This window comes from Balearica regulorum, chromosome 1 (assembly GCF_011004875.1).
Source record: "Balearica regulorum gibbericeps isolate bBalReg1 chromosome 1, bBalReg1.pri, whole genome shotgun sequence".
NCBI classification, from domain to species: domain Eukaryota; kingdom Metazoa; phylum Chordata; class Aves; order Gruiformes; family Gruidae; genus Balearica; species Balearica regulorum.
This window is the reverse complement of record NC_046184.1, coordinates 74,323,794-74,339,950: the sequence shown is the minus strand read 5'-3', so window position 1 is coordinate 74,339,950 and position 16,157 is coordinate 74,323,794. Positions and strand designations below refer to the sequence as shown.

General features: G+C 41.0%; 1 protein-coding gene and 1 long non-coding RNA gene across 2 annotated transcripts in view; both read right to left on the bottom strand.

The window, feature by feature from the left end:
• ST8SIA1 (ST8 alpha-N-acetyl-neuraminide alpha-2,8-sialyltransferase 1) overlaps positions 1 to 16,157 on the bottom strand; it is a 130,265-nt gene that overhangs the window by 91,920 nt on the left and 22,188 nt on the right. Inside the window, exon 2 of the mRNA XM_075758573.1 lies at positions 4,241 to 4,385. Coding sequence (XP_075614688.1) covers positions 4,241 to 4,385 — 145 coding nt within the window. The remainder of the gene's footprint in view (positions 1 to 4,240; positions 4,386 to 16,157) is intronic.
• On the bottom strand, positions 405 to 1,398 carry LOC142602621 (uncharacterized). The gene is made up of 2 exons (XR_012836375.1): positions 1,237 to 1,398; positions 405 to 652 (listed from the first exon to the last, which is right to left on the bottom strand). It is a non-coding gene; the product is annotated as an uncharacterized LOC142602621 (long non-coding RNA).

The window sequence follows — 16,157 nt, the reverse complement described above, 5'->3', positions numbered from 1 at the left end:
CAAGGAGGGCGTACATCTCTGTCCTGTCAGGGACAGGACTCCTGAACACCAACACAGGGTTCCATTTTCTGTATAATAGTTGGACAACAATGGAGAGGAAATACATTTAAAAGTCACCCATGGCCTTTAGTGGCCAAACTGAGACAAGCAGCCCGGCTATTCAGGGCTTTATCCAACCATGCTGCCAGTTTCAACTGTAGTAGGGTCACCCGCGTTTCCGAACTCTCAGTGCCCCTGGATATGTATCAGAAAAGCTTTAGAAAAGTGGTAGGTATGCAGTAGGAATAGCCTTTTGTTGTTAATATTAAACTACACCTACAGTTATATGCAGACTCTATGCTTTTTGTCTCCTGACTGGGGAAATAATGCTGTAGACCACAGCAAGTAATACAACAAAGCTGCTGTCAAGAAATGTCTGATTTTAATTGAAATGACACTCCATTATGCAACAGCTCCAGGCAATGCTACCGTAGTACGTGTTGGGAAATGAGACATTGGTGAGATGCCCACCCTCACTGCATGCAAGACCATCTTCTGTGATGAGCCACGTTCTGCCTCGCATCTTCTCCTGACCATTAGGTATTGACAATGAACCACAAGCAGTTTTTCTCCAGGCTGGGAAAGATAGTGCAGTCTGTGTAATATTTCAGTTCTGTTTAAAAAAAAAAATAATTCTAGAAATCAGGGGGAAAATGACACTGAGAGAGGGGGAGAGTAAGAGGAGCCACTTCCAGCAGCTGCAATTGTTGATTCATGCAAAACACTGCAACTTCATATTTTGTTCTCAAACTGAAATGAAACACTGAATGACTATTCCACATAAAAGCTTTTCTCTTTTGCAAATTTCTCCCTTGGCCAATCAAAAACTTAAAAAAAATAAAAAGAGGAGGAATATAATCAAGCAAAGTCTGAGTGGAAAATAAAGCTAGCAACTGAGCTGATAAAAACCCAACAGTTGAAATATTACATTCAAAAAATGGTAAAATGAAATGTTATAACACCACTAAAACCTTTTAACCTTTTCACTTCACAGAAAAATTGAAAAACCAATGAACTGATACTAAATTTATATTTTGACGAAATAGCATTTTTATTGGAAAAGCACTCCATCAAAAAATGTTGAACCAGCTGTAAGAACTTTATCTACAGATTACTCAGAAGAAAAAATATTCTATTTTGTGTTGTTCACATTCAAAAATAAGTGACACTTTACATATTAAGTTCTGACAGACTTACGTTATTTCTGTATAAGTCTCCATTGATGCATAGCCAGCTTATTCTATGTCATAAAACATAGCAAGTTTCCTATTTAGAGTTACTTTATCCTATAAGTTAATAACTGGTTCAGGCCTGAGAAATCTTCTGCAAGCACAAAATGGCTTAAGCCCAACAGATTGATGTGGATGGAGCCTTTTCTATTTATTCCGGAGGAAATATTTTTTCGATTATATCAACATAGCTGCGGTCCTTTACATTCCTGTTACATCCCCTGAGCATTTCAGAGCATTACCCATATTTTATGAGTGGTTTTAAGCTTGTGGATACTTTTGAAAGGAATATTCATCTTCACAAAAATCACTTGCCAGTTGCTAGCAAGCTAACAGACATCATTCTTCAAAGTAGAAGCCTGAAAAATTTAGGCAAGTATTTTTCTTGAAACAGAGAGGTAGAAAAAATACTTTGTTTAAGAATTTACTGCAAATAAATCTTCCTAAGCTTTTAAGACTAACAGGATTTCATCTGATAAAGGTTTACACAATTCCTCTGGGCAAAATACACAGGAATAACACATCCAGTTAGAGGCAGTGGTAGTGAGTAGCACTTGTCAGAAATGAACTGCCCATAAATTCATTAAAGGAATAGCATTTCTGGCACTGGTCCTAGAGCTGCTTTCTAGCATTGTTCTAGGGTTGGAACATCGTAAAAATTCACCTTTTCCACCACCACCCCCACAACAGTCTCTAGCCATCCTCTTCACAGCCTGCTCGGCAAGCCTAAGGGACACTGAAGTCCCAACTCCTTAGCTCACATCATTGTCCTTCAGCAGTTAGTCTCTTCAGGGCTTCCCAGATTCTCACTCTCAATCCAGTCAACTGATAAGCTTCAAGGATAGGGCTTGGGAGCCTGGGAACCACTGGAGTTCCCAAGACCGTGATTCCTCTCTAACCAGTATTTACTGCTGTGAAGGAGCCCATCCAGTACTCTGCTCTTTTCTGTGAGAGGAGGTAGGACACCACTGTGGACAGGCAGAGTGCTAGGTTTTAATTCAAATCTGAAATCCCAAATCCATCACAAAATAGTGACCTCCCTGTGCCAGCCCAGGTGGGGCTTTTCTGAAACATTTGAAAGGATGTTCACATTTTTGTTCACATCATAAAAGAGATTTACAGCTACTACTCTGCAACACACCATAAACTTTCTACCAGTCTGAAAGACAGGGAGAGAAATTCACTCCAGCCAGGCAGCCTTGTCCTGGTTTCAGTTGGGACAGAGTTAAATTTTCTTACTAGCAGCTGGTATAGTGTTTTGGTTTTGGTTTAGGATGAGAATAATGATGGTAAAACTGATATTTTAGTTGTTGCGAAGCAGTCAAGGACTTTTCAGCTTCTCATATCAGCCTGCCGAGGAGAAGGCAGGGGGTGCCCAAGAAGCTGGGAGACGACACAGCCAGGACAGCTGACCCAAACTGGCCAAAGGGATATTCCATACCATATGATTCATGCTCCATATATAACTGGAGGAGTTGGCTGGAAGCGGAGGGGGTGGCTCAGGAACTAGCTGAGCATCATTTCCAGGTGGTGAACAATTGTGCTGTGCCTCACTTATTTTGTATATTCTGTTATCATGATTATTATTATTCTCTTCCTTTTCTGTGTTATTAAACTGTCTTTGTCTCAACCCACGAGTTTTAACTTTTTCTTTTTGATTCTCTCCCCCATCTCATTGTTGGGGGGAAAGTGAGTGAATGGCTGCGCAGTTGTTTTAGCTGCCGGACAGGTTAAACCATGACAAGCCCCTCTCCAGCTGTACTGCTAGGAAAAAAAACACTCATCATGCACATTTCAGCATCTACTTGTTTGTTGAGCTTGCAGGGACACAGCAGCTGGGGAGCAGCCTGAGAGAGGCAGAGGTCCATTAACCGGTTCACTGCAACAGGCACAGCCAAGTGACAAGACAGCAGACTGGCAGCCTAAACAAGACACAGCTGTAACACTGCTCCTCCAGATGATGTCTTAACACAGAAAATGCCTGTTCCTATCTCCTCTTCTCTACACTGCAGTTGCCCCTCACTCTTTCTCCACTAAAATAAACTCAGAGTCAAAACTCTGTTGTTGAGATCTGGAAACTACTTTAAAAAAAACCAACCACCTTTTTGATGTTTTCTTTGCAGGATGAGCTTAACAAGTAAGAACTCTGCTACATGTTTAACTGAAACAGCAACAAATGAAAAGCTCAGCCTGAATGACTCAACACTGACTGGGAGGCTTAATAAATACCTATGCCTTTGAGAAAATAAAGTAACACATAAATCAATTAATGCATCCAGATGTTTGGCTCTCTTTAAATGTGTAGCCACATAAAACACCTCTCCTTACATGCACAAAATTCAATATAATAAATTCATTATTTAACATCAGCTCATCTATTAATTAAAATACAAGAAGCCTAGATCAGTATTACAAATTCCTAGTGCTCGAAAACACTGCACTTAACCCTTGCTGAACAACAACAAACCACTTCTAATATTCAAAACACAGCAAGAATCGACAACGTCAAGTTGTCGGCTTCTGTTATTGGGCTCACATTTGCTTGCCATCAATAAACTTCATTAATTTGGAAGTAACTTGGACACCTTCACACAAAGCACTGTCACATCTCAGCTAAACAGATCTGAACTGAAGCAATCCCAGATGAGCGATTGTGCTCCCAGTGCGCATGATCACTGACTGAAATGCAGAAATCACCTTCTTAAAACAGCCAGAACTTAGCATTTTAAAAATTAAGATGGGTGGCCCCATCTCATCCACACACCTGAAAAGTAGCTGGGGAAATATTAACATGCAGACAAACATTTTACAATTTTCAGAACACAGAAGTTAAAAAAGCAGAGGAGACCATTTCTCAATACAAAACAAAGATGGAATTTCCTGACAACAATTTAGCCTAATTATACTCATTTGTAGCATGTTACCATTCAGTATATTAATACTTAAAGTGAAAAGAAAAAAAGATTACTGACCTGTGGGAAGAGAGAGTAAGTTGCATTGTCAATAGTGAAAGAATATAAAAATTCCCCATCAAACCAGAGGTTCTTTCCCATCGGGGAATTCAGCTTTGTCATAGCAAAGAGCTGCCCAGGGTCACAGCATTCCTCCAGCAGTTTCCTAGTGAAGGCAACCAAAACAGAAAGAGCCATATTAATTAGAGCCTTAGCACACCTTCTCTAACAACACCCCTCACACCTGAGACTCTGTCGCTCTCAGATGCTCCCAAGCAAGCCATTCATCTTCTCAGCCAGTGGATGAACCATGGGTGACTCTCTATTACTTACAGAAGGGCCAGAAAACCTGATTTTATTTCAGAAAATCTTAGAAATAGACAGTAAAAAATTTAAATCTCCATTCACTTTTGAGTGGCATAGAAATAGAACCAAAATTCAGCAAAAGAAACTCCATCCTTTATTACACATTCTAATAGATAAAAAAGCTGGTCTTCATACAGAAATCAGAGAAGCTCCTTTGAAAATTAAATCCAAGGTATATGAAAATTCAGTATGAAACCTTATTCATGAAGAGCAGGCCTCCTAAAACCCCACAGTTACATAACTTAAATATGGAAAAATTTGGCATGTCACTCCACTTACTAAATATCCTTGTGTTACATTCACAGCAGTATTAGAGCCTGCCTTCTAACTGAATCCAACCTGAGTCATCCCAGTATGATTGAGAGAGATATATATATAAATATATATATAGGATATTATACTTCTTGTTTCCTTGCTGAAACTGCATATCCTTTTACACATTCATTTCCCCAAAATAGTTATTACTCAGCTTGAGTAGAGATTTGAGAGCTGGTGAGTGGTTGAAGGGGTTTTTGAGCAAAAATTCATATCACAGCAAAATCAGAAATTAATATCCTAAAATACAGAATGATGAAAAGCTCTAGACATCTGCAGGGCAGGAATATCCTATCTTCCCGAAGCCTGCATGGGAGTAGCTCTCTATAGGAAGATGATGCTCATATTAGTTTTTTATATGTAATAGATGCATGTAAAATATACGTTGCAGAATTATGTCATTGCAGTATATTAATACATTGATATTATTATATAGGTTTCTTATTTATTTTAAAGGGACTCCTAAAGAGACTAACGCCACATGCAGTAGCTGCATAAGAGCTGCAAGCGGCAGGCAGAAAAACGTCAGTTTTTAGTGACTACTTAGATGTCTGATAGAGCTGTTCTCCTCTGTGAAAGAGATTTCATTCAAAACCAGGAAGTCATTCACAGAAATGTTTACATTTTTTTTGCATTTTCCAAAGTTTTATAGCTACTTTTCTTCTCTAAAAATTTATATTTAAAAAAAAAAATCTATATTTTCCCCTCTCAAAAATTGATTTTGCCATAAGTCAGTAGTTTTTTGCAACGGTGTGAATACCATTTTCCATACATACTTCAGCTGAAAATTTGCTGAAAACTGCAGGGTGGATTAGTTGTAATCTTAGCAGAAGAAGAAACAGCTTGAAAATGTTGCGTGGCGAGCAGAAAATCTAGGGGTGTGAGTGCTGTTTGTTAGCTTTCCGTGCTGGGGAAGTTCAGTGATTTGCTCTGGTTCAGCTCCAGGTCAGCGCTGCCCCTACCCATGCCCCTGGGACACTTCATGTGGAGGAAGGCTCTCATGTGACAGCAAGGATGCAAGCGCGAGGAAGCTGGACTGAGGGCAGGAGGTGCACTCCTCTCCTAAAATAGGTACCTGAGAGTAGCCTTTGCACATGACATACAGGCAGATGAAACTGTTAAAAGGAGGCAAATTACACAAGGCAACTGGATATCACATTTTGTTGTAAGTCAAGAGTCAGCTTCCACAAAGAGCTGCAAGGTAAGCTCTCCCCCTCCAACAGGCTGAGCAGCCCCAGTGTCCCCATGTCCCCACAGGCAGCCAAAAAGGTGAGTGACTTTGTTACAAAGACTTAATCAGAAGCTTATGACAGGATGCTTCATGGCTCAAAATTTCAATATTTTGTCCATTTGACCCCATGGCGCCGCACTGGAGAAGATAAGACTCATCACAGTTTTCCAGTACTTGAAGGGCAGTTACAAAGAGGGTGGAGGCTATCTCTTCACAAGGAGCCATATGGAGAAGACATGGGGCAATGGGTACAGGTTGCACTGGGAGAGGTTTCATCTTGATGTAAGAAAGGAAATTTTTTACAGTCAGAACAGTCATTCCCTGGAACAACCTTCCCAGGGATGTGCAGGAGTCCCCATCACTGGAGGTTTTCAAGATGCAACTGGACAAGGTGCCAGATAATCTCATCTAGGCTCCATTTCCCACAAAAAAAGTTGGACCAGGTGATAGTTCGAGGTCCCTTTCCATCTCAGCGGTTCTGTGATTCTGAAACTGTTTTCCCTTATACTGCCCATTGCAGAGCTCATTTGTCTCCCTCTGAGCAGAACAAAGTGTTAGCCAGAGTGGCAATTTCCATTCCTAGAAACACCAAAACAACACAGAAAGGCTTCACATCATCCTCCTGCTGATGCCGAAATAAAGTCTTCACCACAGAACTGTGAAAATCCAAGTAGAGGAAATTTGAAATCTCTCACCAAATAAACTGTTTTGCAAAGGTTAAGACAGGCAGGGAATAGCATATTGTTCCAAATAAAAGATTTGAGAGAGATTTCTGGCCGTCCACAAACTCCAGTTTGCAGCCTTTGCAAAATTATTTCTCTGTCAAGTGGAAAGAAAATAATTTTTCCCTATCTTTCCCCTACTTTTCTTTGTATTTTCTATCTCCACTGCAACTTTTTCAAGAAAGCATAAGGTAATCCAAGATCAGGTAGAGCCTGAACTCTACATACAGTTGTTTGTTATACAACTGTACAACAAAATTAAAATTTCCAAGTGAAATCCTGCAACTTGTAACTTCTCTGGAAGTCCACTCTGAGCAAGGAGCACAAAAACAACAGATAACTCAGTGGAAAAGTATCTAGGGAATGTTTTATATTAATGAATCTTTCCTTAGCCAGGGTAAACGGATGAACTAAGGAACAGCTCTTTGTATGATTCTGCCCCCCACCACCCTCCTCTATTAGACTAGATATATATACCTACTCTTTCCCCTCCCCAAAAATATATTCTTCCGGTTCCTGTTGAATTCTTCATTAATAAACCTATTATGAAAAGCAGTAGGTGCCTCCTGGAAGGTCCACAGATAGGCAGGTCACTAGTTCAAGTATGCATCTGTATATATTAGCATAAAAATCTTGTGTACTCACACATGCTTTCTGTCAGAAAAGAATAATTATTAAAAGCCTCACATTATTCAGTCTCTCTTTCTGATCCAAATCCCAAAATTATAAAGTGAGAAAAGCTCCACAAGAAAATGTGCATTAAAAAGCAGAACAGATTCAGTACCTAAAGCAAGGTACTTTGCAGGATCAGGGAGCCTGAACTGATTTGCTGAGCTTGATTAAAATGCACAGCTAAAATGTTATGATAGAATCTGCAAAACTGCAGCAGATTTTAGGCAAGGATTTCAACTCACTGCAAGCATTCATTCACTCACAGGACATAAATAACATACCTTTGACTCAAAGTTATCTCCAGTTCAGGGGAGTCGTGTGAGAGGAATTAAACAACTTGAATATTGGTATTGAAAAGGCACTGGGGGCCCTCAGATCTGAGAGTACTTGAGAGACAAATCCCACTTGTGAGAGAAGCAGGAGAAAAGTTACTTTGAGAATCTCACTTCAGACCTTTAAGATTTCAGCTGGAATTGGGCACCAGACAGGTGATTAACTGCAAGGCAGCATTAGCACTGAAGTGGCTTTGCACATCAAGTCAAGTAGCGACCTGTGCACAAGGCAGGACCTGAGCAGCAGTTTTGAGACGTTAGCCATATCCCCGTGGTACGCTTTGCTGAGGTTATACCAGCAGACATTGCACACTGAAAGCAGCAGAGTGAAATAGTTGGTGCCAAGGATCCTACATCCACATTACCTTATTTTCATGGGATTTACTGAAGACTAACTCTGGTCTGATTGCGCAAAGAGCCTGTGAGTGGCTGTAGCACCCAGAGCATATTACTGAAGTGTAGGAACTGGGGACAATCAGGAGATTTGCCTCAAAAGCCCACTTCTGACCAAAGGGCTATTACAGGTGCACCCTCCTCTATCTAAAAGCAGAGAGGAAGCCAGACCTCCTCGCAAAGTCTAAATCTAAGTTCATACATAAAGTCAGTAAAAGAGCTTGTGTAAAAATCCCAGACCGCTTATTCTTCATCTTGAATTAATGAACTTTTCAGTTTGATTTCAGTTTGCAGCCAGTTAATGCTTAATCTCACCCTGCTTTGACTCAATTCCCAGCCAATAACGACTCGGTAGCTAGTTCAAACATTCCAAATGGCTTAAAACCTGCAAATATAACATCTAAAAGCAAAAATGGGCAATTCCACAGCATGGGTTGTCAGCCAGGAGGTTACAGCCCTTTAGCTATCTCTTCTCCACAGGTGGAGCAGGTCCTGCCTCCCCAGCATACCACCACTTTTCTCCAGCTCTCTTTGCCATGCCTGCCTTGTGCAAGGAAGGGGGGGGGGGGGCAAAATTCTTCCTCTCAAATTTTTCCTTTTAAACCCATGTAAGGGGGATGTAGTACATCAATGAGGAAAAGATCAGGTTGATGGGGAGCCACTTGTCAGGCAGCAGCAACGGGAAGGCAGCTTCATGAAGGAGGACTGAAGGCTTAAGCCTGATCTTAAACGGAGCGATGGGCAGAAGATGCCTGGCATGGCACAGCATACAGGGTGCAGGGGCAAGGGTCCCTGGTGAGGCTGGTCAGGGCTATTAAGGCCTACTGGTGCCTTGGCACTGGCAACACTACCAACACCCCTTTTTCTGCCCCAAGGGGATAGCAGTGTTACAGCAAATCACACACACACTTCCTGAACCTTGCACTGAACAGGATCACATCCAGGTCTGCAGAGCAGTGCCCCACGAAGGATGATGCTGCGTGCATGAGGAGAGGAGCGGAGAGGAGAGGCTACAGCTTGATGCTGCTCTGCAGGTCCCAACAAGCGCCAGCCATCCTCATGTTGAACAAAGGCATTGATTCAACCATTGCTTAAAAAATGGTAACACGAAACTTATTACTGTTTCATTACGGTTTGGCTTTAATGGCAGCATTAAATAATGACTGAGGTTCAGGTTCAAGTTGGAGATAAAAATAATTGGTCAAACCAATTGCTTTAGTCAGACTGCTCAGCTGCCTGGATTTCACTGGTATCATGCTAGCCTATGTCTGGTGACTACAAAATGGAGCCAGGAGCTGACAGCACAAGACAGTAGCATTTGGTCTGACATAAACCTCCTTTTCTTTAAGTTGCAGTTCACATTCACCTCAACTTCCCATGTTTTATTTTGGTATCAAATGAATCTGAACACCCAGAGGAAAAAAAAAATTAATCTACCTTTGGAGTTTCAGCTGATACCAAGTCAAAACCATCAGGCCTTCGCTCTCAATCGCAGATTTGTGGCACTGCTGAAATCCGAAGTACAGGTGGTTGCTTGGGTTCATTAGGGAAGACTTACACAGCTCCATTTCAGTGCAATTGCTTAATTGCTTCCATCTACGCATCCCCAGTAGAGGCAGGAGGCCCTACCAATAGCCTCATGGACTCCTCAACTAAATCAACACCAGTGCCCAGCACATGCACACTTAAGGGACCCTGGGCTATAACGTCCCTATCAGAAATACCATACAGATTAATATCAATAGTGGCTCTGAAACACAACTGGTCTGACCATGTCCAACACTATGAGTCTCTAAATCTAATCCTGAAATTCTCTAAATTAGGTCTTCAATGTAATGTTTCCATAAGAAGAATACATCCACTTGTTCTTCCAAGAAGTTTTGGTGGCAGGGGAAAAAACACAATTGTTATTTAACGGTGTAAATCTTGCCATTAACAAATTTGCACCCAGTTTAGAGTTTGAGGTTTTGGCACTTCAGGTTTTGGCTGATTTTTTTAAAATTATTTTTCTCCCCCTACCTTAAGAGATCTCTGGCTCCTCAAATTTCAACCACCCCTCCAATTAGTGGAGAAGCTGGAGTTGCCTGAATTTCTCACTTTGAACAAAGTTTTTTTACTCCTTCTATCATTCCTGTGGCTATTCTCTCTTTTTCAAAATCCACCTCTAAATATTCCAAGTCTGGAAATAATATTGCTAGGGTAGCCACCCCCTGCCAACTACAGGGACAAAATGACCTCTCTGTTACTATCCGTGCGTCCCACATCCAAGGCCAAAGCACGTTTAACTGATTAACTGTTTAGCACTCTTTTCACTGCCAATGCTTCCCAGGATGGGGACATCCATCTGTAACTGCAACCTGCACTCTGGTTTGCTAAATGTGAGATTTCACATATGGCTCTATTGAAAATTAGGAAGCTTAGCAGGAAACCCAGGCTGCTCCGTCTCCTGAGCCTGTCCCCTGGATCAGTTGCTGCCTTGCTCCTTTTCTCATCTGAAGAATTTATCAACAATATTTTAATGTTGTCTTGCAGACCACTGATTAAAAGAAATGCAGAGGATCAAGAATTAATCTGAGCAAGTTCACACCTGGACGCACCCTGAATTCATCCATCCAATGACCATCACCATCCAAGCACATTACAAAAATAAAAAAAATCTAGACCCATATCCCATCTCCAACAGTAGGTAGTAGCTAATGCTTACAGCTATAAGAGAGTCCTTTCATATAGCCACATAATGGCTATACTTACGGCCATTTTTTGCTCCAAGCTGGCAGCCTGAGAATTTTATGGCTCTACAGAAGGCAACAGAAGCCATTCAATAACAGTAAAATCACCAATGCAATTACAATCAGTGAGGTCGCATAAGCTTGTAGCTGCAGTTGGCATTTGGCTTCTGAATATTCTATGAAAATATCGTTAGTTCGGTTTGGTCACACACATTGAATTTCTCTTTCCCAAAGAGCTCAATATAATACTTGTAACTGGGGGTTAGCTTGAAGAAGTCACTGAGGCTTTGAGGTTTTCATGGTGTTTAAAGTGCGTTACTATTCAACGGGTTCAAGGCATGCTAGTTCGCACCTTAGGCAGGGCAGAAGACAGCAAGTATAAGGAAACTGAAAGTGGAATGTAATGTTCTTCTCTTATCAGGGCAGGTACCACACACCCCCAACTCTTGGTTCAAACACCTAACTGCCCCTGTAGCAAAGCTGTGGGTAGAACACGAGTAACCGCTATGAATTTACTAGGGAGGTGGAGGGAAGAGGCTGTCGCCTTTCTGCTCCCACCAGATGCTAAGGGACGCACTGAATGAACTCCAAGTCGTACAATACAGAGCCACGTGATCTCTCTCCTTCACATCAAAACCAAACCTGGCTTCAGCCTTGGCACCACTCCTCTCTATAGTGGACTCCACCCCACCTGAGACGAAATTTAAAACTACCCTCAGCACAACTATTCAGGAATATGATCTTAAAATTTCCCTCCTAAGAACATCATGGACAAGTACCAAAAGAATAAGAGAACAGCCAATGTAAATGCTCTTGACATTCACAAAAGCATACCAAATTGGGGTTTTCTTGGGAAAACAGTACTAGTTTAACTAAAATTAAGACCTTTGCCAAAACCAACATCTAGGTCAAGAATACATTGCTCTGCACAGGTTCACTTCTGAAAATCTTCCAGTTACCTAAGCTTGAAGAATAGGTCTAAATGCAATGAAAAATAAGTATGAAAAAAGAGTGGACGCCGCAGAACAGAATAAAGAGATAATCTGATCTATTTCCCAGCCAAGCTTTCTGCAATACGGTAAGATTTTATGAAGACTAAACTCATAATAACATGAGGATAAAAACTCTCATATTTTTTCTTGTTATGAAACTTTCAGCCTATTTCAATGCCCCCTGCAGCAATGCCCGGTGTCTGGACTTTACAAGGATCATGTAATATTTCCCTCATCTTCCTCAAGAGAGGAAAGATATCAGGACAATAAAAAGGTCACAGGCAGAAGCAAATCATGTACTGACCTGCCTGGCACTGCAAGCTGCATGAAAGGTAAGAGGTTGCAGAGACTATAGATACTTCTTGGAATAAGGACAGTTCATGAAAACCACCTTCATTAGCTTAGCAGTAGAGCTGTATGTGACTTTTCAAAGTGAGTAAGAAATTTTAACTATAAACTATTGGATAATTTCCTACAAATTGCTAAATTAATAGTTTGGGGGAGGGAGGTGAATTATTAAATCAAGCGCTTTCATCTTTCCTGCGTCATCAGTATGTTTTGCTTCAGAACTTTATTCCAGGTCTTTTTGAGGTGCCCCAAAGGGAAACAAAGTATTTTATTTAACCTGAGAATATTGTATCTTTGGGTTTTCACCATTTATTTTAAAATCACTGAACAAAACATTTGGTGCCACCCACACAGTATAGTTAGTAGTTCTGTTTTCCAGACTGCAAAAGACGTATAAAACCTTTTTTTTTTTTTGTCTCCTGTGTCTTGGGCTACCCTATCCTTGCCACCCTGGCCCTGTACAAACACACCCTGCTGCCATGCAGTAGGCAAAATCTGAGCTGTCAACCATTGCAGCATATCATCCTAATCTGTGACTGATTTTGTCCAACTCTTTTTTGGGGGTTTTTTTTGGAAATATACAAGTGATATCCTTTTTCCAGAAATGCTCAGAGTATCACGAAAAATGGGTTTTTTCCTCTACCCTCCTTCCAAGCAAAGATAGACTTAGTGCTTAAAATTTAAAGGATCACAAGTCTTTTATCTATTTTCAGAAGACAGCAGTAGCAACAGTATTACATGGTGCGCCCTGTAATTCCCCAAACTTGCCTCAGTTCTGTTCTCTCAAAATTGAACTGTGGCTCAGCTCAGTCTCTGAATCTTCAGATGATTTTGGGTTATTTAATCTCTATCAGATTCTCCTTTGAATTTAAACTCAAAATTTCAGATAGCATGATAAAGATACACAGTTACTTTAGTTGACTATGTATTCTCTCTTTGATCAAAACTCTGCATTTTAACAAAAATAACTGAAAGGATATATTTTTCTACCACTGAAAAACAGACATGATTCTTCTAATAGCATCACATCAATTTATTCCATACCTTCATTAATATTGCAAGTGCAAAGAAGGACTGAACTATGCAACATTTAGATTGTAGAAGTACAGATGATGCTCAAATTTGCCAGGGACTATCTTTGTCATTGAACAATGCTCACAAACTAGAAGAAACCAGGGTATTTCTCAGTGAATAGAAGTTTACCTTTCCTCCTGCCAATTCTTTTACTTACAAACTGAGCAGATTTGATCTGGAAAGCTATTGAAACAGAACTGTTAGCCTCTTTTCAGAGAGAATACATTTTGATTCATGCAAACTTGCTTTAAGGCTTATAAACCTGCTTATAAGCTTTGAAACACAAATTATAATGTATGAATTATAGAGCATGAATTCTAGCATTCGGTCAGATGAAGTTTTCCTAAGACTCTCATACCAGATGTATAAAGAGCTATATATAAGGAAACCACAAGTTGTGACTTGCTATAGCAAAACCACCAGCATTGCACTTCTTTATTACTCATGCAGTAAAGTCTACTGGACTGCATGATGTCTCCAAGTTCTCTGTATTGTTCCCAATGAAACCCCAACCACATCCAGGAGAGATAGCAGCAGCGACTCATCATCTCTACTAGGAACTGCAATAAACAGCCACATTCCCTTGAGAAGTGATGAATTTGAGCATAAGCTGATGGTTTCTGGGCAGCGGCCAGCAGCTCAAGAGAAATGACCTCACATGACGCTGGAATTCACTGGCACTGCACCAGACTGCTCCTTTGCTTTGCTGAAGCCACCACCTCCAGCCCCTAAATATGACAAATGTGAAGGCCCATCCCAGGGAAGACACAGGATTCACCTCATTTCATTTACAGCATTTGAAATGTAAACACCTCTATCCAAGACACTCCGAGGCTTCTTCGTACCTATTTCTTCTTCAATGACCATAGAGAAATTGACTACATTACGTCTACGTTCAGTAGTTTAATTCCAATCCATGAAGCCAGACCTGCTGCTCCAGACCTCAGAAAGCCTGTTCAAGGCTTCTGCAGTTAACATGAGCTGTGAGGGAGTGACTGTAGGTCTTCTGCCCGTCTACAGCATCTCACAGAAGGACACTATTTGCCAGCAGCCTCATCTGATGGTCTTCCAGCTCTATTCATGCAGCCCTCACAGTGGGCTGTCAGAAAGATGAGATGGCACAACTGCATGAACTGGTAGTTTTGTCAGAGAGAATTCAGAGGCAAAGGGGAGTGGGGCAGGGGGAAATAGATTAATTGCTTCACATGCTATTTTTCTCTTTTTTTAATCTTACAAACCTGGCAGGAGGAGAGCAGCTTGCACAGAAATGAGGTGAAATTAATGAATCGCTGTCTTGCAAAATAGCGGAACCATCAACTGAGACAAAGTCACAATATGTGATGGTGCTGCTGCAGGGAAGGAAAATGAGTTCTTACCACTTCCCTTGTTCCTTTCAGCAAAATTGCTGCTTGCTTTGCACCGCTGCTACAAGCACAAAAAAAATTCAGCTTCAACAAGGGCACAGGATGGCTGCATTCTTCCAGGAGAAGGAGATTCACTAAAAATAAATCGAGCAGTTCTAATCTTACATTTGAGCTTGTAATATCTAGAGTGATGATACATACCACCTAGATCTAAGCAGTCAATTATCACACTACAGCGACTTCTCCACCTGCTTCTGCGACGCAGATAAAAGCCATGTAAGTATTATACAACACTCCTCACCAAAGTGCCCCCACGCTCCAATCCAAGGAAGTCCATAGGGAGCTTTTTACTAATTTGATCAGTTAAAGTCATGCCCCTCCACAGAAGGTGAACTGGCCAGAAAAAAAGCCCTATTTTTCCTCCATTACACAGATTTAAAGATCTTGAAGTGTCCAAAACCTGAGACCACATAAATGAAGGGGAGAGTCAGAGTGCTTTTTGATACAAAAACTGTAGGTAGCCAGCCAGCCGTTGCCTACGCCTGTGATAGAGACAAGAAAAATGTAAAACTATCACATAAACAGGCTATTTTCAAAGGTATACAAAGCCGCATGCTTGGGGGCAAGCTTTAGCCCAAAGTCATATGGATAGATCTACAATTGAAGGAAGCCCTGTTTTGAAGGGAAACATGTTGCTCTCACTTTTCAGAAACTGCTTCCCACATCTCTTAACTATCAGTTGTTTAGGAGATAAAGCGAGTTTTGCCTGGTTGGGAAGCATCAGGAGGCCGAAAAAATCAGGAGGCCAAACAAAATAGGAAACCTCAGTTTTGATCTCTAACTTCTACCCAGCCACTGTTTTTCCTGAAACTTGTACGAACTACCTACCTTCAAAACTTCTACCATTCTGTCTAATTTGGGTGAAATTAGCCAGTGAGACAAATTTCAGGAAGTAGGTGGATTATGATTGAGATTCCAGTCATATGTTTCCTACTGGCTGGCAGGAAAAAAAAAAGGGGGGGGGAATCCAATAAATGCCAAAAAATGCCTTGTTTTAACTTTCTTGAAAGGGATATTGACAAAACCGTGTGTCCTTTGTTGCCCCTGTATACCCAGAATTATACACCAGTTAAGCTGTAATAGTCCAATTTTGGATGAAAGCCATGATTTAATGCACTGTCAAACACTGACGCTGGACTTCACTTACAGCCTGAGTTGCCGCAACCATCAACATCACTTTTGAAAACAGCCAGTGATCGGTTTGGCCAAACAGCCAGAGATATTTCTGAACTGAGTTCAGTGATCCTTCTGTGTGCTAACAGATGGCTTCTAACAGATGAAAAGGAGTGGTAAAATTATCACAGATTAAAACAGAGCCATTTACCTGAAGCGTATCTTGA